Source organism: Doryrhamphus excisus, linkage group LG18 (assembly GCF_037039965.1).
Source record: "Doryrhamphus excisus strain RoL-2023G ecotype Guam linkage group LG18, RoL_Dexc_Guam_v1.1, whole genome shotgun sequence".
NCBI classification, from domain to species: Eukaryota; Metazoa; Chordata; class Actinopteri; order Syngnathiformes; family Syngnathidae; genus Doryrhamphus; species Doryrhamphus excisus.
In genome coordinates, this window is record NC_136374.1 from 16,917,090 (window position 1) to 16,943,678 (window position 26,589).

Here is a 26,589-nt window from a genome sequence, read left to right on the forward strand (position 1 = left end):
TGGTTTTATAATGTTTTCTATTGCTATATGCAAACCTTATGGTCCATATTTGTTAACTTTAATCAAACGTAGAATCAAGACTGATGCTTACAACGAAGCAGAGTTTCTATTTTTTTTTTTTGGGGGGGGCAAATATATGAAACATTACAGTGCATTTCTTACATCAATCAAAATATAATTTCCATTATTTAGATTTGTATTCAACTATCTGATCACAAGCCCAAAAGGAGTCGTAATATTATTATTGTTATTATCATTATTATCATTATTGTTATAATCTTTATCATTATTACCATTATTATTGTTATTATTATCACCATTATTATAATCATCATTAACATTACCATTTTCATCATTACAGTTGTAACAATTTTTGGATTTTTTTTCGCTTTTTCTAATGTTTTCTATTGCTATATGCAAACCTTATGGACCATATTTGTTAACTTTAATCAACCTTAGAATCAAGACTGATGCTTACAATAAAGCAGAGTTTCTATTATTTTTTAAAAATTTTATTTGGGCAAATATATGAAACATTACAGTGCATTTCTTACATCAATCAAAATATACTTTCCATTATTTATTACTTATTTTTATTATTATTTATTTGTATTCAACTATCTGATCACAAGCCCAAAAGGACTAGTAATATTATTATTATTATCATTATTGTTATAATTATCACCATTATTATAATCATCATTAATATTACAATTTTCATCATTATAGTTGTAACAATTTTTGGATTTAAAAAAAAATATTTAATTTTACAGACTTCATTGCTTCTTGTAGAGTGCTGTATCATTCCATCTGTTGTTTTCTGAAATCCGCAGTATTTATATTTACTTATTAGCCCACTTTTTCCCCCTAAGTGTAACATTTACACATCATTTTCTGGATTGCATGTGTCTATTCTTGTGCATTAAAAAATAAAAACAAGAACTATTAAAAACAGATTGAAAACTTATTGTTATTTCATGCCATCGGTTGGACTTCATTCCAAGTACGGAAAGCAAGACAAACAAAAAATAGATTCAAGGAGTTTCTCTGGAATGTTTCTCTGTTTGGAAAATACGATATTCACCAGAGTTATAACTTATTCACTACAGTGTTTGGTAAAGCAACAATAACGCTGGAGATAACAATTCCAGTCAGGAGTTCAGAACTTCCCATACTAGTTTGTACGCTGACTGGCCTCCACAAGAAAATCTCAGATGATTTACCTCGTACACGTTGAACTGGCTCTGCCCTCGAGCGAGCTCTCGATAGCTGGTGGTGAAGTCCCCGATGAAGTCGTGGCTGGGAGGAAGTAAAGTGTGAGTTGCACGCTATCGGGTAAACATATCAGGATGGAGTCTTGCGATGCCACTCACCCTCCGTCTCTATCCCAATCATAGACCTCCACTTTGATTGTCCTAGGGAAGGAATCAGACAGAGAAAAGTCTCGTGACAATGTGTGCTCACTTCCTGTTTAACACGTATGATCAACAGGATCTGTAGGTAGGACAATAAAGATCTCAGGGGAGTTCTAATCAACTCATTGAAAGTGAACGCCCCCTGCATTAAAGGAAATGCCTTAAAATGGTTTCAGTCCAACTTGTCAGATGTATCTGCTTCTGCGTTCTGACCTGTACTATGCAGCTTTTATATGGCCGCCTTGGGCAGTATCGTAAAAAAAACACTCCATCGACTTCAATTGTTCTGTAGATAACAGTGTCGATAACATAAGGGACTCTCCACTTTTCTTGTGGCGCACGGCGTGCAGTGGTAATATCATCCAGCGCACCACTGTGCGCAGCCAATTTGGGAATCTGGTCGAATGGGCTACCCCGAATCGGGTGTGGCAATCTACATTTTCATCTTGGCGCAGTGAAAATTTTGTGACAAAAAAATGTAGGTCGCCAGCTCCGACTTGGTCTATTCTCGGCGCAGGTGAAGCGCACACCCTGCTTAATGGTAAATTGGCTGACAGGCGCACAGATGTCACCAAAACCTCAAGCAGGTTTTTTTCAGAGTGTCAGGCACATTTCAATGCAATAAGCAATCACAGCAACCGCTATTTAATGTAACCGTCTGAACCAGCATGCACATTTTTGTATTAATTGTCTCATCATATCTGATGTCAGATCAAAGGCATCACCCGTAATGGGAATTCAACCTGACGCATCTAAAAGTATGATGCCAACTATTGACTTCACATCTCTCACATCTTAAACTTAAAATTTCTTACTATTAAATTAGATAAATATGAACTCCCAGCACTTCAGAGACAAGGGTGCAGATGACATAACAACCCTAGATGGACCGTGTAAATAATGCACCCAAAACACTTGGATTGAGCTCAATCCCTGTAAATCCCTGCAAAGCCCACACTCCACAAACGCTACAATTTACCTCAAAAATACTGAACCTCTTCCAGAATTTGAAAAGAGCCAGAGCTCACGGCTCGAGTGTAGTCATAAGCTCGCCAGCTCCGACTTGGTCTATTCTCGGCGCAGGCGAAGCGCACCCTGCTTAATGGTAAATTGGCTGACAGGCGCACAGATGTCACCAAAACCTCAAGCAGGTTTTTTTCAGAGTGTCAGGCACATTTCAATGCAATAAGCAATCACAGCAACCGCTATTTAATGTAACCGTCTGAACCAGCATGCACATTTTTGTATTAATTGTCTCATCATATCTGATGTCAGATCAAAGGCATCACCCGTAATGGGAATTCAACCTGACGCATCTAAAAGTATGATGCCAACTATTGACTTCACATCTCTCACATCTTAAACTTAAAATTTCTTACTATTAAATTAGATAAATATGAACTCCCAGCACTTCAGAGACAAGGGTGCAGATGACATAACAACCCTAGATGGACCGTGTAAATAATGCACCCAAAACACTTGGATTGAGCTCAATCCCTGTAAATCCCTGCAAAGCCCACACTCCACAAACGCTACAATTTACCTCAAAAATACTGAACCTCTTCCAGAATTTGAAAAGAGCCAGAGCTCACGGCTCGAGTGTAGTCATAAGCTCGCCAGCTCCGACTTGGTCTATTCTCGGCGCAGGCGAAGCGCACCCTGCTTAATGGTAAATTGGCTGACAGGCGCACAGATGTCACCAAAACCTCAAGCAGGTTTTTTTCAGAGTGTCAGGCACATTTCAATGCAATAAGCAATCACAGCAACCGCTATTTAATGTAACCGTCTGAACCAGCATGCACATTTTTGTATGAATTGTCCCATCATATCTAATGTCAGATCAAAGGCATCACCCATAAATTAGATAAATATGAACTCCCAGCAGCTCAGAGACTTCAGGTTGCAGATGACATAACAACCCTAAACGGACCGTGTCAATAATGCACCCAAAACACTTGCATTGAGCTCAATCCCTACCGTATGTGCAAAGTCCACACTCCACAAACGCTACAATTTACCTCAAAAAATACTGAACCTCTTCCAGAATTTGAAAAGAGCCAGAGCTCACGGCTGGAGTGTAGTCATATATAATTCATGAAGTGAAACGAAGCTTGTATGAATTGCAGTGAACACACGCTGCGAGTACAGTCGGAGGATGAGGGCTGGCGTCTCATTAAGGCCAGTTTTCTTTGTTTATGTATGTATTTTATATTTATTACAGAGTAGTGATGTGTCGAGCTATAGCTGTAATTAGTGCCACCAGATGACACAATGAGTGATGAGCATCTTTATCTCCCCTTGCGTGCACTTTAAAATATTGGTTCCGCTACTCAGCTCTACTTTTGTCATATTAAAACACCGAAGAGACTATCGCCCACTTTCACCCAAACCACTCTTGGTGGTTTCTGTGGGCAGATGGTTTACTTGTGGTACAATACACAACTCATAACAGGGTATTTCCTCCCATGAGAACTGGAAATACCAGTGTGGTATTGCCGTGCCTTGCGTGTAGATCCCATTTTACAGGTCTCTTTCATGTGCGTTGCATTTTAACACCTTTACCGTCCAATCGTTCCGCTAATATTTTCCACATGTATTCCCACTAAACATTTTATAGTGATATTGTGCGCCAAGTGGAAGCTGTGAAAAGCAAACCAGGACGCTTCCAGGGTATTTATGGATGTTTTATGGATGATGGTTCACATGACAACTGTTAATTATGTCATCACATCAAGGCAACGCTGTCGTTTACGAACCAATTCATCAGCAGAAGCAATTATCATTCCTTTTCCGCCCATGGAAGATATATTATTGACTTGTCTCCCATCACGCCACCTCCAAAACATAATTCCTTCTTTAAATATGTTGTTACATATTACAGTGGTTAACTTCTTTTTACACTGGTAACCAATCTGTGACACAACCATTCTTACATTATCATTCATGGACAAAGTTAAGATAAAATAAGTTAATAATCCCTTGTTTCTCGCGGTTAATTGGTTCCAGAACCAACTGTGATGAATGAATTTCCACTAAGTAGAATTCCTTCTTTATTAATGGACTATTTTTGTATTTAGAACATAGAAAACCTGTTTACAAGCTTCTAATGTTGTTTCATGTAAGAGCTCTCCGAACATTAAATAGCACCCCTACAGTCGCATACACTCAAATTATCCAATATACTAGATATAATAAAATAAAACGAGTTATAAATAAGGGTGGCATGGCGGACGAGTGGTTAGCACGCAGACCTCACAGCTAGGAGACCATGGTTCAATTCCACCCTCGGCTATCTCTGTGTGGAGTTTGAATGTTCTCCCCGTGCATGCGTGGGTTTTCTCCGGGTACTCTGGTTTCCTCCCACATTCCAAAAACATGCTAGGTTAATTGGCCCCCCGCGACTCTTGTGAGGAAAAGTGGTCAAAAATGAATGAATGAAAGTTAGTAATCCCTTGTTTGTCGCGGTTAATTGGTTCCAGACACAACTGTGATGAATGAATTTCCACAAAGTAGAATTCCTTCTTTATTAATGGACTATTTTTTGTATTTAGAACATAGAAAACCTGTTTACAAGCTTCTAATGTTGTTTCATGTAAGAGCTCTCTGAACATTAAATAGCACCCCTACAGCCACTTACACTCAAATTATCCAATATACTAGATATAATAAAATAAAATAAGTTATAAATAAGAGCGGCACGGCGGGCGAGTGGTTAGCTTTCAGACCTCACAGCTAGGAGACCATAGTTCAATTCCACCCCATCTCTGTGTGGAGTTTGAATGTTCTCCCCGTGCATGCGTGGGTTTTCTCCAGGTACTCCGGTTTCCTCCCACATTCCAAAAACATGCTAGGTTAATTAGCCACTCCAAATTGTCCATAGGTATGAATGTGAGTGTGAATGGTTGTTTGTCTATATGTGCCCTGTGATTGGCTGGCCGCCAGTCCGGGGTGTACCCCACCTCCCGCCCGAAGACAGCTGGGATAGGCTCCAGCACCCCCCGCGACCCTCGTGAGGAAAAGAGGTAGAAAATGAATGAATGAAAGTTATGAATAAGACATAACATAAACTCACTAATATAGAATATTTTTTATTCTACACAATGTACTCCTTGTTCTGGGTATTGTCTCATCAATGGAACATTACTGACACCTAGTGACCAGTGTTGAATGCTACATATCGCATCTTTGAATGTGTCTTCTGAACACCTTATATTTGTATTTTTGTCAATTTAGCCATTTTTATGCTATGAAAATGCTTAATTTGGGCCAAGTATGAAATATGCAGAATTGTTTTTAATAATAATTTGTTGTAGTCAACCACAAAACTGTGATCACTTATTCATTTATTTTGAAAATTAAAAAAAGACACACAATTGAAACCACAAAATGTCTGAAAATACTGCTTGAACAGTTTTCTGGTGATAACAAGGTTTCCACGGAATGGGATCCGGAAGGGATCGTGTTCGACCCCGCTAAGTGTTTTGAGCATCAGATGAATTGTTTTTCCTTCTAAACTTTTTCTTCTCAAACTGGAACACACATGTCTGTTTCTGGCAAGAAGAAAAGTTTCACTTCCAAAATATGTAACTTGCAAACTGTAGCATATATAAAAGTCTAATCAATCAGAATAACATCAGAAAAATGCTATGTTGCTGCAGAATAAAAATGTCCCTGTAGAGCAAAGAGAAGGGAAAAAAAAACAACTTTTGGGGCACTTTCATTGCTGAGCTTCATTCATCTCATCCCCGATGCCTCCCTTCCGTGCTAACTTCGCCTTACATAAGTACTGACACCATCCCGGATCTAAGGAACGCCGTCAGAGAGGAATGATGCCTGGAATAAGCTAAAGTAGCGCTCTGCCAACTGGCCTATGCTGCTGTGTGGTGACAGGTTCTTCTTTTTAGGATCGTCAAGCCTGTGAGCTGGTGAATACGTGCATATCACCATCGCTGGTGGGAACGTCATGCTTCTATGCGACCATCCAAAACAACGCAGTAGAATAAAATAAGATCTTTGCATCAAGACAAAAGATGGCGGTAACGTTGCGTCTGGCAAGAATTCAATTGAATCTTATACACCGAGAAGAAGAACGCTCGGTGGAGACGCTGGCACATTTGTGCAGCGACTGTCAAATAAAGTACAGTACCGTCTCTTAACGGGCATCATAAGGCAGCAAGTCGGATTCCTCGAGCGGCACTTTGAACTCTCTGAACAATATACACTTCAGAAGTAATCATCTGCAGTCATCTCCCGCTACTCTCGGGCGTCTTTAATGAAATGACTCATATTCGGTAATAAAGGTATATGTGATCAAGAGGGTGCAAAAAAAAAAAAAAAGCAGAGTACATTTAACGCTAAAACATTCTTCGGCGGTAATTACGACAATCTTCACACAATCTTTATAGCACTGACAAAAGAAGAAAATGTTCTTTGTGGGAATTTTTAAAATAATAAATGGCTCAGGCACAGTAATTTATATCTTATCATTATTATTATCATCATTAAGGCTGCACGGTGGTCGAGTGGTTAACACGTAGGTCACACAGTTAGGAGACCCGGGTTTGATTCCCGACTCGGACATCTCTTAGTGGAGTTTGCATGTTCTCCATTGACTAACTCATATTGGAAACCATTCATCACGCGGCGCAAGATACGGAAAGAGCTGCACGGTGTTCAAGTGGTTGGCATTTAGGCCTCACAGCTAGGAGACCCGAGTTCAATTCCACCCTCCGCCAGGTTAGGGTTAGGTTAATTGGCGACTCCAAATTGTCCATAGGTATGAATGTGAGTGTGAATGGTTGTTTGTCTATATGTGCCCTGTGATTGGCTGGCCACCAGTCCAGGGTGGATCCCGCCTCTCGTCCGAAGACAGCTGGGATAGGCTCCAGCACAGGCTCCTACCTCAGTCCCCAGACCTGAATATTATTGAAAAAGCGGGCTGTCCATGCTTGGAAACCATGAAACCTGTCTCAACTGGAGATGTTTTGGAAAGAAGAATGGTCAGAAATACCTTCAACCAGAATCCAGACCCTCATAGGAAGGATTTATATCTGCAGCAACTTATAGTCCAGAAAATACGGTACGTATGTACATGGACATGGTACATGGTGAAATGAAATGACATGACTCAAGTGTGAACTATAATCACAATCAGCTCTATTAATATATATTCATATAACTTCAAGTACAAAATAGACACATGCTGAGGAGCATAAAAAGCTGTCATTAAATCTTTGCATTCATCTTTTGATTATAATACGCGGTGTCTGCACTATAGGTAATAATAACATAAGATATAATTAAGCCAGGCATGCCCTGAAAAGCTATAGTGACATGCGGCATGATGGCATCAAGGCACCAAGCGAGGACGCAGCGTACGTACGCCTCTAGACGCATTAGCAGACGCACCAAGAAGAAAAACTATTTATTATAAACGGCGTCTATGTTGCTTTAGTCCTACTTTAAGACCTCCAGCGTTTGAAAGCGTTTCAGCTTGTGACTTGTCACGTTTAATTACACTCACATTGTGTGTAGTTGTGTGCGTGTGTGTGCGTATGTGTGTGATGCCAGTCGATGACGGACTTTGACGGGTTAGCGACCCCCCCGTGTGATACTCTGGCTGACACAATTTCACCCAAGGTTTCTCACATTTTACACCACCTCAGTTCGTACAAGCAGCGCTGTTCCAATGCGTCACAAAGGTTTGATTCCCTTTTTTCGTCACTATACCCCTCCATTTCAATTTCCAAAAATGGTAAAATGAACCTCAAAAGAATCATATTAATAAATTTAATTCTTTTGTTATTTTGCTATTACTGAGAGCTATAGAACATATCTCTTAAATCGATTAGTTTTATTTATTTTCTCATTTTAGTATTAATCACTAAAGAAACATCTATGGCAGGGGTCTCAAACACGAGGCCCGCGGGCCATATGTGGCCCGCAGGACACTAGTTTGAGGCCCCCGTCTTGATATGAAAGTTTAATGTTTGATATGGATGCTGTATGGTATCATGTACCCGGAAAAAATTATTACGTTTGATTCATGTTCATGTTAAAGGTTAAATAACTGTTAATAGCTATCCTCCCTATCCGTGTGGAAGTGGTAAGTTTTTGGCTATTTAAGTTTAAAGTAAATAACTTGAAGGCTACCGTTTAAGTCGCTAGCTCTCTGGTTTGCGAGTTAGCATGTGTCTCAAGACCCTGCAGTTGCGCAATATGTTGTAAATAAAAAGAGTAAATGTAAATAAAATGTAGTAAAAAATATTTTTTTTATTTTATTTTTGTTGAAATAGAGTTTCCTGACAAAGTCAAAAAGCCTTGACGCAATAAACAAATGTTATGTGATTGTTTTTATGCATTAAAATGTAAAACGGGTGGGTGCCGACCCCAACACAAGAGGAGGGTTAATAGAAGCGTACGCAATCATAGTAAGACACACAGCAGAGTGCAAGCAACTTTTTACCCCCAAGAAGAGAAAATGTCACTTCTGTGTCATCATTCCTCTCAGCGCCTTCCTGATTTAGCTTGTTTTCTTCCTATCACTGTCGTCTAAATGAGAGGCAGACGGATAAGCTGGGGGGGAAATGACTTCCTATCCCTTGCAACACAATGCTTCTACATTAACGACGTGCCAACTGAGACAAGGGAAATACATCATACTTTTAGATTCGGTGTTGCATCTTTTTTGTAATATTCCATAACGCAGAATCTCGATTATTTTTTTTTTTACATCAACTAATCGACGTTGCTTTACAGGACATCACCCTTAAATTGGGATTTTATCCATTTCCACATGACATAACTACTTTAAAAGATCAGACCAGTCCCATTAGTGTCTCGGGTATGCTGGAGCCTATCCCAGCTGACTTTGGGCGACACATGGGATATACCCTGGACTGGTCGTCAGCCAATCGTAATCTCAAACAGTACTTTAGTATCGTAAAGTATAGACAATATATTCATTCTTTCATTCATTTTCTACCGCTTTTCCCCACAAGGGTTGTGGGGGTGCTGGAGCCTATCCCAGCTGACTTGGGCAAGATGTGGCATATACCCTGGACTGGTCGCCAGCCAATCGCAGGGCTCAAACAGTACTTTAGTATTGTATAGTATAGACAGTGTATTCATTCATTCATTCATTTTCTACCGCTTTTCCCCACGAGGGTCGCGGGGGGTGCTGGAGCCTATCCCAGCCTGGTGGCCAGCCAATCACAGGGCACATATAGACAAACAACCATTCACACTCACATTCATACCTATGGACAATTTAGAGTTGCCAACTATCCTCACTAGGCTAAAGGGGATATGCTGGAGCCTATCCCAGCTGACTTTGGGCGACACATGGGATATACCCTGGACTGGTCGTCAGCCAATCGTAATCTCAAACAGTACTTTAGTATCGTAAAGTATAGACAATATATTCATTCTTTCATTCATTTTCTACCGCTTTTCCTCACAAGGGTTGTGGGGGTGCTGGAGCCTATCCCAGCTGACTTGGGCAAGACGTGGCATATACCCTGGACTGGTCGCCAGCCAATCGCAGGGCTCAAACAGTACTTTAGTATCGTATAGTATAGACAGTATATTCATTCATTCATTCATTTTCTACCGCTTTTCCTCACGAGGGTCGCGGGGGGTGCTGGAGCCTATCCCAGCTGACTTTGGGCAACACGTGGGATATACCCTGGACTGGTCAGCCAATCGGAATCTCAAACAGTACTTTAGTATCATATAGTATACACAGTATATTCATTCATTCATTCATTCATTTTCTACCGCTTTTCTTCACAAGGGTCGTGGAGGGTGCTGGAGCCTATCCCAGCTGTCTTCGGGTGAAAGGAGGGGTACACCCTGGACTGGTGGCCAGCCAATCCCTGGAGTCCTCGGGGAGAACATGCAAACTCCACACAGAGATGGCTGAGGGTGGAATTGAACCCTTGTCTCCTAGCTGTCAAGTCTATGCACTAACCACTTGACCACCGTGCAGCCTATAAACAGTATAGACAAACAAATTTAGAGTTGCCGTGTGGGAATGTGGGATGAAGCCGGAGTATCCAGAGAAAACTCACACACGCATGCGGAGAACATGCAGTGTGACAGCTGGGATAGGCTCCAGCATCCCTGTGACCTTATTGAAGATAGGCTGCATAGAAAACGGATGTATGGAAGGACTTTTGTAGGGATTTTTATGATGTTATGATATAAAGTATATGCTTTGCCGTCTTTTAGTACAACAACATAATGATGGATATCAGAAGAAGCTTTTATTTTGAAATAACGACTTGAGTGTTTGAAGAATATTAAAGAACGTTAGCAAACAACACTAAATTGAGAGCGAGGGTCGTCAAGTAATAATAAGATGGACAAAAGCACTGATGTTCTTTCAACTGGGATTGGCCTCTTGTCATCAAAGATATTTAAATGACAGTTCATACCACAGGTCAGCATTTGCTATGGAAATATAGTCCTCATATTATCTGAGTTTTTGGACCAAAGAGATACCATTTTATTCCCCTCCAGTGATAGTGGAGCATCGATATTTCAATGTTCAGTGTTCCACCTATGTACATTTTGCCAGGCTGGAATACAAATGTGTGCTTTGCTTTTTCTTTGGCCTTTCTTGTGTTTTTTTTTTCACTTGATGCCACAACAGAAGGATTCCAATGATATGAAAAGTAATAACTAAAGTGTTCTTGCGACTCACATCGCTGCCAATTTATGGTGTTTGAAGTCCTGGTGACACTTCTGATAATAGTTCCTCACGGAACTTTCCCTGTGATCACGTATAATTGCTGCGCCTGATGTTGGCGCACCTGCTGACGGGTGCTGAGTTCGCTAGCGATTGATGCTGTACCCTGGCCAGCTATACGGGGGCCATATTTTTGCTTGTCTTCAATGGAATTTCGATTGCAATTTTAACATATTTCATTAATTCATTCATTTTCTACCGCTTGTCCTCACGAGGGTCGCAGGGGTGCTGGAGCCTATCCCCGCTGTCTTCGGGGGGGAAAGGCGGGGCAGCCAATCGCAGGGCACATATGTATAGACAAACAACCATTCACACTCACATTCATACCTATGGACAATTTGGACACGCCAATTAACAATTACGTTTTTGGAAAATATCAGTTCCCAACTAAAAGATACGTTTTAAGCATAATTTCATTTACACCATTCATACCTATGGAAAATTTGGACACGCCAATTAACAATTACGTTTCTGGAAAATAACAGTTCCCAACTAAAAGATACATTTTAAGCATAATTTCATTTACACCATTCATACCTATGGACAATTTGGAGTGGCTAATTAACCTAGCATGTTTTTGGAATGTGGGAGGAAACCGGAGTACCCGGAGAAAACCCACGCATACATGGAAAGAACATGCAAACTCCACACAGAGATGGCAGATTATGGAATTGAACTCGGGTCTCTTAGATGTGAGGCCTGAGCATTAACCACTCCTACGCCGTGCAGCCCGAACATAACACATTCGCACAATATTTATTTCTTCTTTTGAAAATTTGATTAATTCATTTTCTACCGCTTTTCCTCACAAGGGTCGCAGGGGGGTGCTGGAGCCTATCCCAACTGTCTTCAGGGCGAGAGGCAGGGCAGCCAATCACAGGGCACATATAGACAAACAACCATTCACACTCACATTCATACCTATGAACAATTTGGAGTGGCTAATTAACCTAGCATGTTTTTGGAATGTGGGAGGAAACCGGAGTACCCGGAGAAAACCCAAAACCCAATTTCGTTGTACCATTAAATCGACTGATATTGTGGTACTCTGCTACAGAAAGAAAAGGTCTGTGGGATTAAAGTTGGATTTGAAAATACAGCAATTAATATCCATCCATCTATGTTCCAAGTCCCATTGGTGTCTCGGGTATGCTGGAGCCTATCCCAGCTGAGATGGGGCACACCATGGACTGGTCCCCAGCCAATTGCAGATTACTCAACAGTCATTCATTCATTTTCTAACGCTTATCCTCACCGGGGTTGCGGGAATGCTGGAGCCTATCCCAGCTGACTTTGGGCGAGACGTGGGATATACCCTGGATTGGTCGCCAGCCAATCACAGTTCTCAAACAGTACTTTAGTATTGTTTAGTATAGTATAGAAAAAACAAATCTAGAGTTGCCATGTGGGAATGTGGGCGGAAGTCGGAATACCCAAAGAAAACCCACGCAGGCATGTGAAGAACATGCAAATTCCCCACAGAAAATGCCTGACGTAGAGCCACGGGCTGAGGATTCCAACTGCGATTTAAAGACTGCTTGTGTGGTTTCCAGCAACAAATCAATACTGCGTCGTAATCTAAGCACGTGGCTACGGTGATATAGCGCGACTGGGACTTCAGACTTAACAGTGCTACACGTAGAGCCCGTATCGATTCCTGATGGTTCAACTCAACAACGCTTGTGGGTTAGTAATGGCTGACATCAGTCCTCTGCGTTCGGGGGCAGTGAAGGTCATGGACAGATTAGACCAGCGGGAATCAATGAGGTCAGAGGAAGTGGATGGCGTTAGCAGGAAGTACAGGCTTTGGGTGTGCAGGTTGAAAAAAACACAACAACCAAGAGTGAGGACCGGAGAGGCCCGAGAACTAGGACTTACCTGTCGTAGTCACCGTTGCAGAGCGCTCGTACGGGGATGGCGAACGGTTGCCACACGGGATTTAATGTGTTCTTCACCACCTCGGTTTTATGGCAGATAGTAAACCTAGACATGACGAGTGTAGAGGAGGAGAAAGGAACGTGTATTGAAATGATAGTGAAAGGAATTTGCTCATTAATCGTCACAAGAGATAAAAATGCTAATAAGGAGGGGGGCGGGGGGGGGGGGGTAGGCGGTGGAAAAGGACGCCGGCTTCAATATGGAAGCCACACAGATGCTTGGAATAGGGCTTTGTTTACCGCCTGGCTTGCCTCCCGGCTATACAGGTATTGTTTTATAGACCTGGGAGAATGAGTCTGGCGGTCTAAAGCGGCCCCTTCGATACAAATGGATTTATCTCATATCTGCAATCCTTTACAGAGCAGACATGAATAAATCCCCATCAAATACAACAAATATCCTCTCAAACAGCAACAAGGCGTGTCTGTCACCCCCCCCCCCCAACCCCCCCTCCTCAAATGCGCTCCAACGACCACAAGTGTTTTAAACCCCTGTAAGCCGGTTAGCTACACGACCCTCTAATTTGTTCCTCCCTTCGACACCACAAATAAATCATATCCTACGGATCCATCTTCACCCTCTTAGGGAAATATGAATATTTGAGGAAAAGCTGGAAGACAAATAATGAACATACATTGAACATACGGTACTTGCTCTTTCATGCTGTTTATTAGGGTTGTCAACAATAACTTGATATAAGATAAGATAAGATAAGATAAGATAAGATAAGATAAGATAAGATAAGATAAGATAAGATAAGATAAGATAAGATAAGATAAGATAAGATAAGATAAGATAAGATAAGATAAGATAAGATAAGATAAGATAAGCATTTATTCGTCCCTCAGTGGGGAAATTTGCATTGCGTTGCAAGAGTACACAATCAGTTAAGCAGTACAAAGTACACAATATTAAAAAAAATAAACAACCCAAGTATTAACAAATCAACAATACGATCGGATATCCGGTTTGACAATCGCGATATACGTCTGAAATAAACTGGTAGAACAACAACAGAGACCCATTTTTCTAGGACTGCTGCTTAACTCTTTTGGGTTACTTTTAAATCTCGCACCTTTGTTGCCTACCCGGAATGTTCAATAAAATGATTAGTTATTTTGAGTATAAGATACTTAATTTGCTTGGACACTTTTTTGCCACTTTTTAAAAAATATGTGTATGTTTTATATACTAGAGGCCATTAAATCAAAAGGAATCATTCAGGAAGTCCATGTCTAAAAATGAATACATTTGACATGGAATTCTGTTGTTGGTTGTCTTTTGACTTTATATATACCCCAGTGCCTTAGAGCATGCTTGGGGATATGATGTGTTTTTTTTACACATTGGAAAAAACTGGTCTACATGTCTACATGAACAAATGCTAACTGAGAATCATATAAAATCTTATCATTTGTACGTTGTATCGAATAATTCAATTTTTAAAATACCGTTGTCTTTCGCTATGTTGCATTTCAAACATGGCACATTCACTCTAACTAATTTTTTCAAACATAATTCATAAATGATCGCTTTTTTCGCAGTTGACTATGACCTATTATTAGTCAGAAAATACACATTTTTAACAAATTATAAATATTTTTGCCCAAATTGAGCATTTTCGAGTATTAAAATAGCTAAATAAACAGAAATACAATTACAGTATAAGCTATTAAGACCGCCATCTTGGGAAGGTACTTCAACAATCATCACATGGTGTCAATTTAAGGTTTAAAATATCTCATCAGGCACAATAATAAAAAAATTATAATAATCATAATAATAATAACACAGGTTACTGTTTCGGCCATATTCCACAACAAGGTCAAACTCTACTCTGGATCCCCGACTACATTTCCGATGTAAAGATGACTGTGTGGGTGTTATATTATGTCTAGATGTCTCTAATCATGTTTAAAACATGTAAATACGTTTTCTATGCCATAACTACGAACATATTCCATTTATAAAGAAGGAATCTTCACTTTTTGTGGTCGAGTCTGGAACCAATTATCAGCAATAAGCGAGGGATTAGTGTATAAATCCATTTTGAGTCACATTGTAAAAGATGTACAATTCCGACTTGTAGGATTTTTGCATTAATTAGCACCCTTTTATTTGCTCTCCTGTATTTATTTGTTGTGTTGAAAAACTTATTGCACTTCCTCACCTTCCTGTACTGCTCCCTGTACTACAGCAACAATACAACTGTGGACAGGCGATGCGACCAGGAAATATAATCTCATATTCATATATGGACTACGATTTACTATGTTGTCAATACATTACAAAAAAGGAAAAAGAGAAACTACTGTAGTTTTGGTATTTTTACCCAACTGCTTGATGCCCAACCATTTTATTTCGGACCTGAAAATGTTTTTCTTCAATCCCTTTTGTAGCGTGGACATCAGTGTGTGTGATTTCAGTCCATGTCAGTGGAAAAGTACTCACGTTCCATCTTCATTGCTTCTGTAGAAAACCATGAAAGGGTCGGATTTGCCGAAGAAATCCTTCTTGTCCAGCTTGTTTGCACAGAACTGCATAGTGGCACTGTCCTACAAGGATGGGTGCAGATGGGGGGGGGGCGAGGAAGGAGGTGGGGAAGAATGTATCAGTTATAGGCTAGCACACACGTACATTTGATGGAATTCATGTATTGATTTTTTTTTACCATGTTTCTGCTGTGTAATTATTGTGTAGGATACAATATTATAGTCATAAATGTTTGCATGCTTAGGTCACATACAGTAAGTCAAGGATAAAGTTAGCATAAATTTAGGGGGGGTCAGTTTGCAGGAAGAGAAAATTAATGAGAAAATTCCAGAATCCCGAGGATGAGGACCAAGCCGTCATTCGTTGTCATGGGAACGGAACCAGGCCACAAGGGAGATCAAAGGAAAAAGGGGCACCAGGATATAACCGCCAATCAAAAGAAGAGATGCTAGACATTTTGGACGGAACCCTGAGGTGACAGGATGGGGGGGGCACTCTTTTTTCATTCATTCATTTTCTACCGCTTATTCTCACAAGGGTTGCTGGGGGTGCTGGAGCCTATCCCAGTTGACTTTGGGCGAGAGACTGGTCGCCAGCCAATCACAGGGCATATACAGACAACCATTCACACTCACATTCATATCTATGGACAATTTGGAGTCACCAACTATCCTCACTAGGCTTGTGGGGGTATGCTGGAGCCTATCCCAGCTGTCTTTGGGCGACAGACTGGTCGCCAGCCAATCCCAGGGCACATATAGACAAACAACCATTCACACTCACATTCATACCTATGGACAATTTGGAGTCACCAACTATCCTCACTTGGCTCGAGGGGGTATGCTGGAGCCTATCCCAGTTGTCTTCAGGCGAGAGGCGGGGTCCACACTGGACTGGTGGCCAGCCAATCACAGGGCACATATAGACAAACAACCATTCACACTCACATTCATACCTATGGACAATTTGGAGTTGCTAATTAACCTAGCATGTTTTTGGAATGTGGGAGGAAACCCGGAGTACCCATGCACGTACGGGGAGAACATACAAACTCCACACAGAGATGGCCGAGGGTGGGATTGAACCCTTGTCTCCTAGCTGTGAGGTCTACGCGCTAACCACTTGACCGCCGTGCAGCCTATAGACAGTATAGACTAACAAATTTAAAGTTGCCGTGTGGGAATGTGGGAGTGTGGAATTGAACTCGGGTCGCCTAGCTGCGGGCCCTGCTTGCTGACCACTCGTCCACCGTGCAGACTTACATGTCCAATTATAGATCCCATGCATGCCTTCAAGGCGTGAAGTAGCTTAATGTTCCCCTCCCCTGTGACTACTTTTCACAGTGTGGAGGAAAAAGGGCTCTGACTAACACTTGGCTCGGAGTCGTGTCTAATCTCTGCAACACAGTGTGTTCATTACAGTATCATTGCGACAATGGATAGCTGTTGTTGTTGTCACTGCCTGGGGTCTTACACCAGGCAGCCAGGGCCCCGCTAATGATAGCTTGATAGCTTTTTAATGTCACAGCTTGCACCCCGTGTCAGGCGGTGGGCTGGGTGGGAGATCGCTTATGTGACGGCTGTGAGGTTCCAAGTGTGAGTGTTTCTGCACGTGCACATCGATCGCCCGTTTGAATTCCTTTTTTTTTTTTTACGTTTTTCCCACAGTGTCCTCTCCCGCCTGCGTCTTTTATCACTCACAGCCAGACACTTTGCGGCAAACTCCGCCACTCCAGCAGCGAGAGGAACTTTATCCGCTTCCCGCCCTCGCCCTGGGGGCTACATCTACCACACTTGACACCACCTTTCCGCCGCCAAAATATCAATCTTCTCATTAGATTTCATCTGCATTCAAATTCCTCTTTAATGTCAGCTCACATGCTGCTGACGGTGACGCACCGACATCTGTCTCATACATACGGCATGCGTCTCAAAGTGCGGTGCAACATATAGAGGAGTTTCTATATAGCTGTGAATTATTCATATTCATGCGCTCAATGATGCATTCTGTCTTTTCTTACAGATAGCTGCTGTACTGTGCCTGCATAATTACAACGACAGTTGCCCTCTTTGTTTGCTCATCGGCATCAAAAGGCTGAGATGAGAGCCTCAAAAGCTGACAGGAAGTGACCAGAAAAGTGCATTAGAAGCAAAAATGAAAAAAATGAAAAAAACGACATACAAACCCCTTATGTTTTTTGTAAAAAATCAACGCCCTCAAATACTGCCGTTTGATGTGCTTTTTGGGTGCTTCTGGGCCCCCTGCTGAGTGTGAGCGAGGTTTCCACTGTGGTTTGACCAAAAAGGTGCATTAGAAGCAAAAAAAACAAAAATGAAAAATGAAAATTTTTTTAAAAAAACAAAAAAACGACATACTAACTAACCCCTTACGTTTTTTGTCAAAAATCAACACCCTCAAAGACTGGCGTTTTATGCGCTTTTTGGGTGCTTCATGGCCCCCTGACGAGTGTGTGTGACGTTTACACTGTTTTTTTGACCAGAAAAGTGCATTAGAAGCAAGTTGAAAAAATGAAAAAAAACGACACATTTTTTGTCAAAAATCAACGCCCTCAAACACTGGCGTTTTTATGCGCTTTTTGGGTGCTTCTGGGCCCCGTTGGGAGTGTGTGTGACGTTTCCGCTGTTTTTTTTTTTTTTTTTTTTTTACCAGAAAAGTGCATTAGAAGCAAGTTGAAAAAATGAAAAAAAAACGACATACAAACCCCTGACGTTTTTTTGTCAAAAATCAACGCCCTCGAACAATAACGTTTTATGCGCTTTTTGGGTGCTTCTGGGCCCCCTGGTGAGTGTGTGTGAGGTTTCCGCTATTTTTTTTTTACCAGAAAAGTGCATTAAAAGCAAGTTGAAAAAATGAAAAAAAAACGACACATTTTTTGTCAAAAATCAACGCCCTCAAACACTGGCGTTTTATGCGCTTTTTGGGTGCTTCTGGGCCCCCTTGGGAGTGTGTGTGACGTTTCCGCTGTTTTTTTTTTTTTTTTTTACCAGAAAAGTGCATTAGAAGCAAGTTGAAAAAATTAAAAAAACAACATGTTTTTTGTCAAAAATCAACGCCCTCAAACACTGGCGTTTTATGCGTTTTTTGGGTGCTTCTGGGCCCCCTTGGGAGTGTGTGTGACGTTTCCGCTGTTTTTTTTTTTTTTTTTTACCAGAAAAGTGCATTAGAAGCAAGTTGAAAAAATTAAAAAAACAACATGTTTTTTGTCAAAAATCAACGCCCTCAAACACTGGCGTTTTATGCGTTTTTTGGGTGTTTCTGGGCCCCCTTGTGAGTGTGTGTGATGTTTCCGCTGTTTTTTTTTTTTTTTTTTTACCAGAAAAGCGCATTAGAAGCAAGTTGAAAAAAATGGAAAAAACCGACATATAAACCGCTTACGTTTTTTTGTCAAAAATCAACGCCCTCAAACACTAACGTTTTATGCGCTTTTTGGGTGCTTCTGGGCCCCCTGGTGAGCGTGTGTGAGGTTTCCGCTGTTTTTTTTTGTTTTTTTTTTTTTTTTACCAGAAAAGTGCATTAGAAACAAGTTGAAAAAATGAAAAAAACAACAACAGTTTTTTTTTTGTCAAAAATCAACGCCCTCAAACACTGGCGTTTTATGCGCTTTTTGGGTGCTTCTGGGCCCCCTGGTGAGTCTGTGTGACGTTTCCACAGTTTTTTTTTTTTTTTTTTTATCAGAAAAGTGCATTAGAAGCAAGTTGAAAAAAATGAAAAAACCCCTCGACATACTAAGAAAGCTATAATGAAAAAAATGACAATATATTGTAATCTACTACTCTATTTTCTACGATGGTACACTCTTCTGCACTCTGTGTGTATACTAGCGGCCCCGCCTCCACCCACCGAGACAGAGTCAGGTTAGCATGGCGATACATTCAGGTCGGCAAAATAATCAAGTTCATTTTCATTTGTTGTGTAAGTGATTAATTATAATTGTCTATGAATTGTGTATGTTTCACTGAACATTAGCGACAGCTAGCGACCAGCGTAGAATACTAGATATCACATATCATTTATTCATTTATATCATTTCCATCAATCGGAATAAAGTCAAGCCACAAAATTCGGTGCTACTGTACATAAACGTAGTGTGACATTAAGATAATCCATTCAGTCTTTTTCCAAGGTTACAAGTTTTGCGACTTAACTGAGTTTGAATCTTTTACAGCCATGAAATGATTGAAAAAAACAGTCAAACTCACTGAATATTGTTGCATAATAGAGCTTGTTCATCTCTGGTGAATATGTAGGTCAATTCCCCTTTTCATGTTTTTTTTCCCATATGCAATTCCACCCTCTGCCGACAGACTTCAGTACTTTATGTGCTCAGTTACTGACCTCACTTTTTTTTTTTTTGCTTAGTTTTGAATCAAAAGGAAGTCTGTAAACAATGGCGACCCTTTTAGAGATTAGCACTGATGATGGCGATACGGCAGTTTTATCAAAACTTGACAACATTCATCATTAAAAGAGTTTTCTGAGTCTTTGAAGGGCTGCTTTCTTCATAAGGAGCTTGTGTGCTGGCCCTCATCTTCTTGTCAGAAGACTACTTTATTCTACTTTCCTCTTTGTAGCAACTTCATAACAAGCGTCATACTCATGTGAATAACTTTGGAAACAAAACTGCTTCCTGTCACCACATTAAATGTTTTGTTCATTATTTTTGACCAACGTTCCTTCCCACATTTTGCGTATCGCTGCCGCTGCCCCGATTCAGACAATGAAAGGACACACATATACATGAGAGGTGCTGCAGAGATAATAGGCACATAAAAACATTTCTGGCAACGAACAGTGTTGCAGATATTAAATATGCATCTGCTCCTGCCTCATTAATGTTCTGCAGCTCGAACTCACGCTCTCTCGCGAAGATCAGTGATCAGCAGCGTTTGTTAATATGGAGAGAATGAGCGTATCAATATTTAAACCGTGCGTGCAGGCGGGAGGTTTACAAACAACATCTGTCAGTTGAATGAAGAGGAAGCCGTTGCTCGCTGGGATTCTCTTCGTATTCGGTGTTTCAATGTGTTACAGCATTAAAAATGGCCTCTCAGACTCACGGCACATCTTAAAGGGGAATTCAGAGTCGGAATTTGGTAGTTTGAGGTAAGGGAGTTTTACATCCTGATGTACGTATGTGCTCGTACGTGCTAGCTTCCTGCAAAAATGGGGAAAATCGCAATCTGGTTATATAATTATTTTCTGCATGCACGAGTTTTAGTTGTGCAGCGTTTTCCTGTCCTTGTTAGACCCAGTTTGTGCTGCTCTCTGAAGGGAGTAGTTAACAGCATGGTAAGAGATTTTAGTTTTAGTTTAGATTTTTAGATGGCTTTTCTAATCATCTATTATCCTTATAAAATGACAAACTTGGTTTAGCAGCCATGCCAGGAGATTGATGCAGAAGACTGACAGTTGTTGATAGTAGGCATCTAAGTGTTGTGTTGAGATAGTTTTTGTTTTGTTTTATGTTTGTTTGTTTTTAAGTGATGAGTAATCGGCTGCACGGCGGTCAAGTGGTCGGCGCATAGACCTCACAGTTAGGAGACCCGAGTTCAATCCCACCCGCCCATTTGCCCGTGCATGCATGGGTTTTCTCCGGGTACTCCGGTTTCCTCCCCCATTCCAAAAACATGCTAGGTTAATTAGCCACTCCAAATTGTCCATAGGTATGAATTTGAGTGTGAATGGTTGTTTGTCTATATGTGCCTAGTGATTAGCTGGCCACCAATCCAGGGTGTACCCCGCCTCTCTCGCCCAAAGACAGCTGGGATAGGCTCCAGCACCCCTGCAACCCTGGTGAGGATAAGCGGTAGAAAATGAATGAATGAATAAATGAATGTTGAGTAATCTGCAATTGGCTGGGTACCAGTCCATGGTGTACCCCATCTCAGCATACCCGAGTGAGAACAAGAGGTACAGAAAATATCTGGATGTCTCATCTATGAACTTGCAGTTCCTGTAGATCAGCATTATACTGTTTTCAGGGTCAAACCCGATTGGCTTCTTTTCCACTTGGATTCGATGAATGGATTGTTGTCTCACTTCAATTAGCGTGGAAACAATTCATTCGGTCTGCAAATACTGTATTTGTTTTGTCATTATGTTGGAATATTGCAATATTTCCATCACTGCCTCTGTTACTACCTCAATCATATTTATTTATTTACCAACCCAATACAATACACTCATATGTGACTTTAATCACGAGTATACACCAGTCATTATTTGCACTATGACACATTTATTATTGCACTAAAATTAATATATCTGCAATATGCCGGCTCCTGTATATGCTCCTGTGCAATACTATGTGTATATTCTGGATATCTTGTATATATCTTGTGTATATCTTGTTAAATTGTCTTTTTTACTCTACTTTTATATACTTTTTTTTAAAAAACTTGACTACTGCACTGAAAGGAGAAGCTCTCCAATTTCATTTTTCATTTACATTTTGTATAATGACAATAAAGGCCATTCCATTCCATTCCATTCCATTCCATTCCATTCGAATGTGAACAGTTACTGTCACTTTAAAGCCCCAAGACTTAGGAAAAGGAAAATGGCATCATATGTTATTCCCTCAAGAACATTTTAACAGGCCACAGCAGTGATGGAATATAACATAATTAATGACACAAATATTTTCAGGACAAGAGCATATATGTTTATGTTTATGTGTGTGTGTGTGTGTGCGCTATACAGGGACAAGGTCAGGCCGGCCTGCGTTTTAATTAAGCAAAGCGCGTTCTCACAGTGTCATTATTCAAGCTGATCTTCAGAGGCGGTACCTGCAGGGCGTGAAATAATCCTCTATTGATTCACTTGACGGCTTTTATTTCATTCTTGTGGTCTCTCCTGCTCGCCCACTTTGTAACGTCGCATTTTTTAATTGTGCATCGCCTTTTGTTATGTTGTGTTGTGCCTCTGACTTGCTTTCCAATATCCTCTTCTAAATGTGTGCCGAGCTCAGTGGAGCATCTCCGGCTTCGGACCGGCGGGCTCGGTGGAGGGAATGATCAGCATTCACCTCATCATGTTGCGGGGACCATTTCATTCAACGTGGTGCCACTCCGCTGAGTGACACCAGATGCTCGGAGAAAGGTGAATAGGTGTGATGGCCGCCAGCGAAAACACAGACCACCTCCGATGCAGGTCGGAGGGAAGTCTGGGAGATAAAATCCCTTCATGGTCATTTCGGAATATAGTTGGAGCAGCCTGTCTCTATTTTATGGAATCAGAGTGTTTCGTGCTCTGTTATGGTTGTTTAGTTTACTTTATATGTGTATCATATAAATATCATATATACTGATCTATATGTAGCTATTGCTACATCTCAGTCAATACATCACTGGATTTTACAGATGACCACAAATGTGTCTGATTTCCCAGTCATACTTTTGTGACGTCTTGAGAAATCGCGCAGGTCAGAACATCGTTTCGGTCTATCGTGAACGTTATTCCTTTCTTTGTTGGCTCGAAATGAAAAGGCTGAGCTGCTTTGAGGTCGTGAACAGTCATTACCAGCCGTGGACCTAAATGACCTAGATGTGGACCTATCCATCTTCCCAAAGCTGTACACGTCTCTTCAGAGGTGGTGGGGCAGCTTTTTTTAATTTTATTTTTATTTTATTTTGTTTTATTTTATTATTATTTTATTTTATCAAACCCTAACCCATTCTTTATTTTTTATTTATTTTTTTATTTTTATTTTTTTATTTTTTTATTTTTTATTTTTTATTTTTTATTTTTTATTTTTTATTTTTTATTTTTTATTTTTTATTTTTTATTTTTTATTTAATTTAAAAATGAATTGCTAAACCAAGTAAACTTTATTTAAATTAGTCACGTTTACATGAGACGTTTTTCCTCTTTCCAAATGGAATCTTTCCGAATGACTTTTCCGAAAACAATGGTATTCATAGAAAGGAATATTCCAATCTCTTGTCTACATGCGGCGTTGAAATCAAACAGAATAGTCAACAGGGCATGCCCAGTAAAACGTAAACATCATACCGGCTTCCCAGAGTTTTTCTTTCACTTGTTGGAATAACTCCGTATTGCCAGTTTTTCGTTCGTCCAGTCTTTAGTTAAGCCTCCATTTTTAAAACTGAAGAACGTCTGGAGCATGCGCTAAACGAACGCACCCGGGATAAATTTAAACAGGAAAAGATCAAATTCAATCTTGCTAATATTTTATAATTAAACTCGGGACAAGTTTTATATAGATATATTTTCTTAAAAACCGGACTAAAGAAAAACTCCACATATGGTGGTAATACACACCGGAAGCTGCTTGCCAATCGTTAATAAACAACAGAAGAAGAAAAACAAGACAAAGAAGAACGCACCCTGGCAACTTTCCGTTTGAGCGGGTACAAGATACCTCAATAGGATTGGGGAAAGGAATATTCCACCCCTGGGAATCCCATTATATATTCATTTGGATTGTCACTTTTCTTTGGGAATGAGGTACATCCAAAGGTTACATTCTTTCCGTTTCAGCCAATAAACCGAATATTTGGAATATTTGGGTCCATGTATACGTGGCTATTGTCACAAGCTAATGCAGTAGGACTTTGGTAAACATTCCCCATGGATAATGTTTTCTTTGGGTTACATATTAAAAAAAAATTTGATTCCGAACTGCCCACCGACGCGCCAACCGGAAAAACGACATTGTATCTGAGTCTTACTAGCATACACTGTATGTTGATGACTGAGTTGTATGATACTGCAGTGATGTTGTTTACAGTAAATATACAGTACATAGTCAAGTGAGCCAAGTCGATTATTATTAGTGTTTACTTACTCGACAGTTGCTCAGCTCCTCTGCGGACAGGATGATGCTGCCGCATTTCTTCCCTGGAATCCCCCTGTCGAAAGACGGCAAAACACCGACTAGGTAAGCATGCTTTCATGATCGATTAACACATTCAATTACAAAGTATTCATACTCAGCATCGTTAAATTCATTTTATGTGGTTGAGTCCTCCATGGGATAAATTATGATGATGATGTTGGAGTCATTTGCTGTGTTTCTTTATTTGACAAGATGATAATATGCAGAAATCAGCACAAACATTTGAGAATTTGAATGTGAGGAAATTTCAGTCTCACTAATATCTAATGTAATATACTGTACATATTAATATATACAAATGCATGAAATTATGTTAAGGTGCTTTCTCTATTTACTCAGACCCAGGAAGCATTCAACTTGTTACAGATTGACAAAAACGATCGTAAGTCAAATCTTTTCCTGAAAAGATACACACGATTTACCAAATGATTTTCATAAAAAAAAAAAAAAAGGACAACAGCCTCCGGACCGTAGAATTCCATCTGTTTGTGGAACCATTTTCAAGCTATTAAAACTTGCTGTGGGCCTCAGTGATGAAAGTTACAAGCCCTCAGCATTCAGCTCTTTGCATCTGCTCGCGCTTTGGCTTTAATATTGCCTCCCTGCTAGTCTAATTATGTTCATCTTCTTAATATTTCATTGGGGGATTTGCTGTAACAAATATTCCCAAGGAAAACCATTAGATGGTGGGCCAACCTCGGCGCCCTACAAGTGACTCTCGCCAAACTTTTAACAACCTTAAAGTTCCTAATGGTTCTCTTCCAACATTGGAATTGAACTGGAAGTCTATTGTGCTCCAAACAAAGTGCCTCGTCCGAGTATTGTCAGTGTATTCCGTGTACTTGTTGACCTGACCGGAGCAGATACAGTAATAAAAAATATTGTCATCTTTTTCAAGCTGAGTCACATAATTTAAATTTTCTCTTATTTATGGTTAACTCTGGCGATAAGCAAACATGATATTTTATGAAATGTAGCACTTTATGTGAATCATTGGCCCATAAAAATGATTCAGGCATTTAGCTTGACAATACACCAAAAACTGCAGAACTTCAAATTATATTTGATTTGGATTGACTCTGTAGTCATTTAGCATTATATTTGTTATTGCAGATGTAGCTGACATCATATCGAAAGGGGGTTCATTTGGTCAACCTCGAGAGGGGCGGAATGTACAACGTCTATTTTTGGCAACTGTTCTCATGCATAACCAGTACCTTGCTAAATACAAGGATGAAGAGTCTTGAACCAGTCATGATGTGCTATATATATCACTATATTGACACTTACTATGGTACCCATTATGGCATTGGATGCTCATATCACCTCCTACTTCCGTATGTGACAAGAAAAATTTAAATAAAAAAAAAAAACTTAAACTATGTTAGGAAAGCAGGAAGTGAACAAATGTAACAGTTACTGATTGTAAAAGTACCAGATGGAGGGGTAGGATTTAATAAGCTTTGCTTCTTCCTACTCCTTTTGGACATGTGGAACTGGGAACTGATTATGGGATGCACTCAATTGGAATCTAATGTCATATCACCTCGTACTTTGGTATGTGACAAACAAAAAATTTAAAAAAAACAAAAAAAACAAAACTTAAACTATATTAGGAAAGCAGGAAGTGAACAAATGTAACAGTTACTGATTGTAAATGTACCAGATGGAGGGGTAGGATTTAATAAGCTTTGCTTCTTCCTACTCCTTTTTGGACATGTGGAACTGGGAACTGATTATGGGATGCACTCAATTGGAATCTGATGCATGTTCAAATGAAGTAAAACCATTACCATTTATACCAATGTTTACACATCAGCGATGAGTATTTAGTAGTATCTGTTACGGGTAATGCATTTTTGCTACATACGAGTATAAAACAAGTACATTTCATCATTATTCATATTCATGTTTCAAGAAAATGCTCATTATTTATTCCCTCTTCGCTCTCTGTGATTGGCCAGCCCCATATAAGGAAGCCTGGCGCTCTGTGATGTCACAAAAAGCCTGAAAACCGAGCCTTCAGAACTTCTTTCAGGGCTCACTTCCAAATATGCAAAGCTCATTATCAGAAACTTTGGCATGGTTTAACACGAGAATACAACATTTTT

The 26,589-nt window shown here is 40.2% G+C and overlaps 1 protein-coding gene across 4 annotated transcripts in view; it reads right to left on the reverse strand.

Annotated features, from left to right (window-relative positions):
• Positions 1-26,589, reverse strand: part of cpne5b (copine Vb) — a 114,785-nt gene that overhangs the window by 21,529 nt on the left and 66,667 nt on the right. For all 4 annotated transcript variants that reach the window (XM_078798380.1, XM_078798382.1, XM_078798381.1 and 1 more), the window contains 5 exons: positions 24,428-24,491; positions 15,556-15,659; positions 13,045-13,149; positions 1,374-1,415; positions 1,224-1,299 (listed from right to left, as the gene is read on the reverse strand). In XM_078798380.1, coding sequence (XP_078654506.1) covers positions 1,224-1,299; positions 1,374-1,415; positions 13,045-13,149; positions 15,556-15,659; positions 24,428-24,491 — 391 coding nt within the window. The remainder of the gene's footprint in view (positions 1-1,223; positions 1,300-1,373; positions 1,416-13,044; positions 13,150-15,555; positions 15,660-24,427; positions 24,492-26,589) is intronic.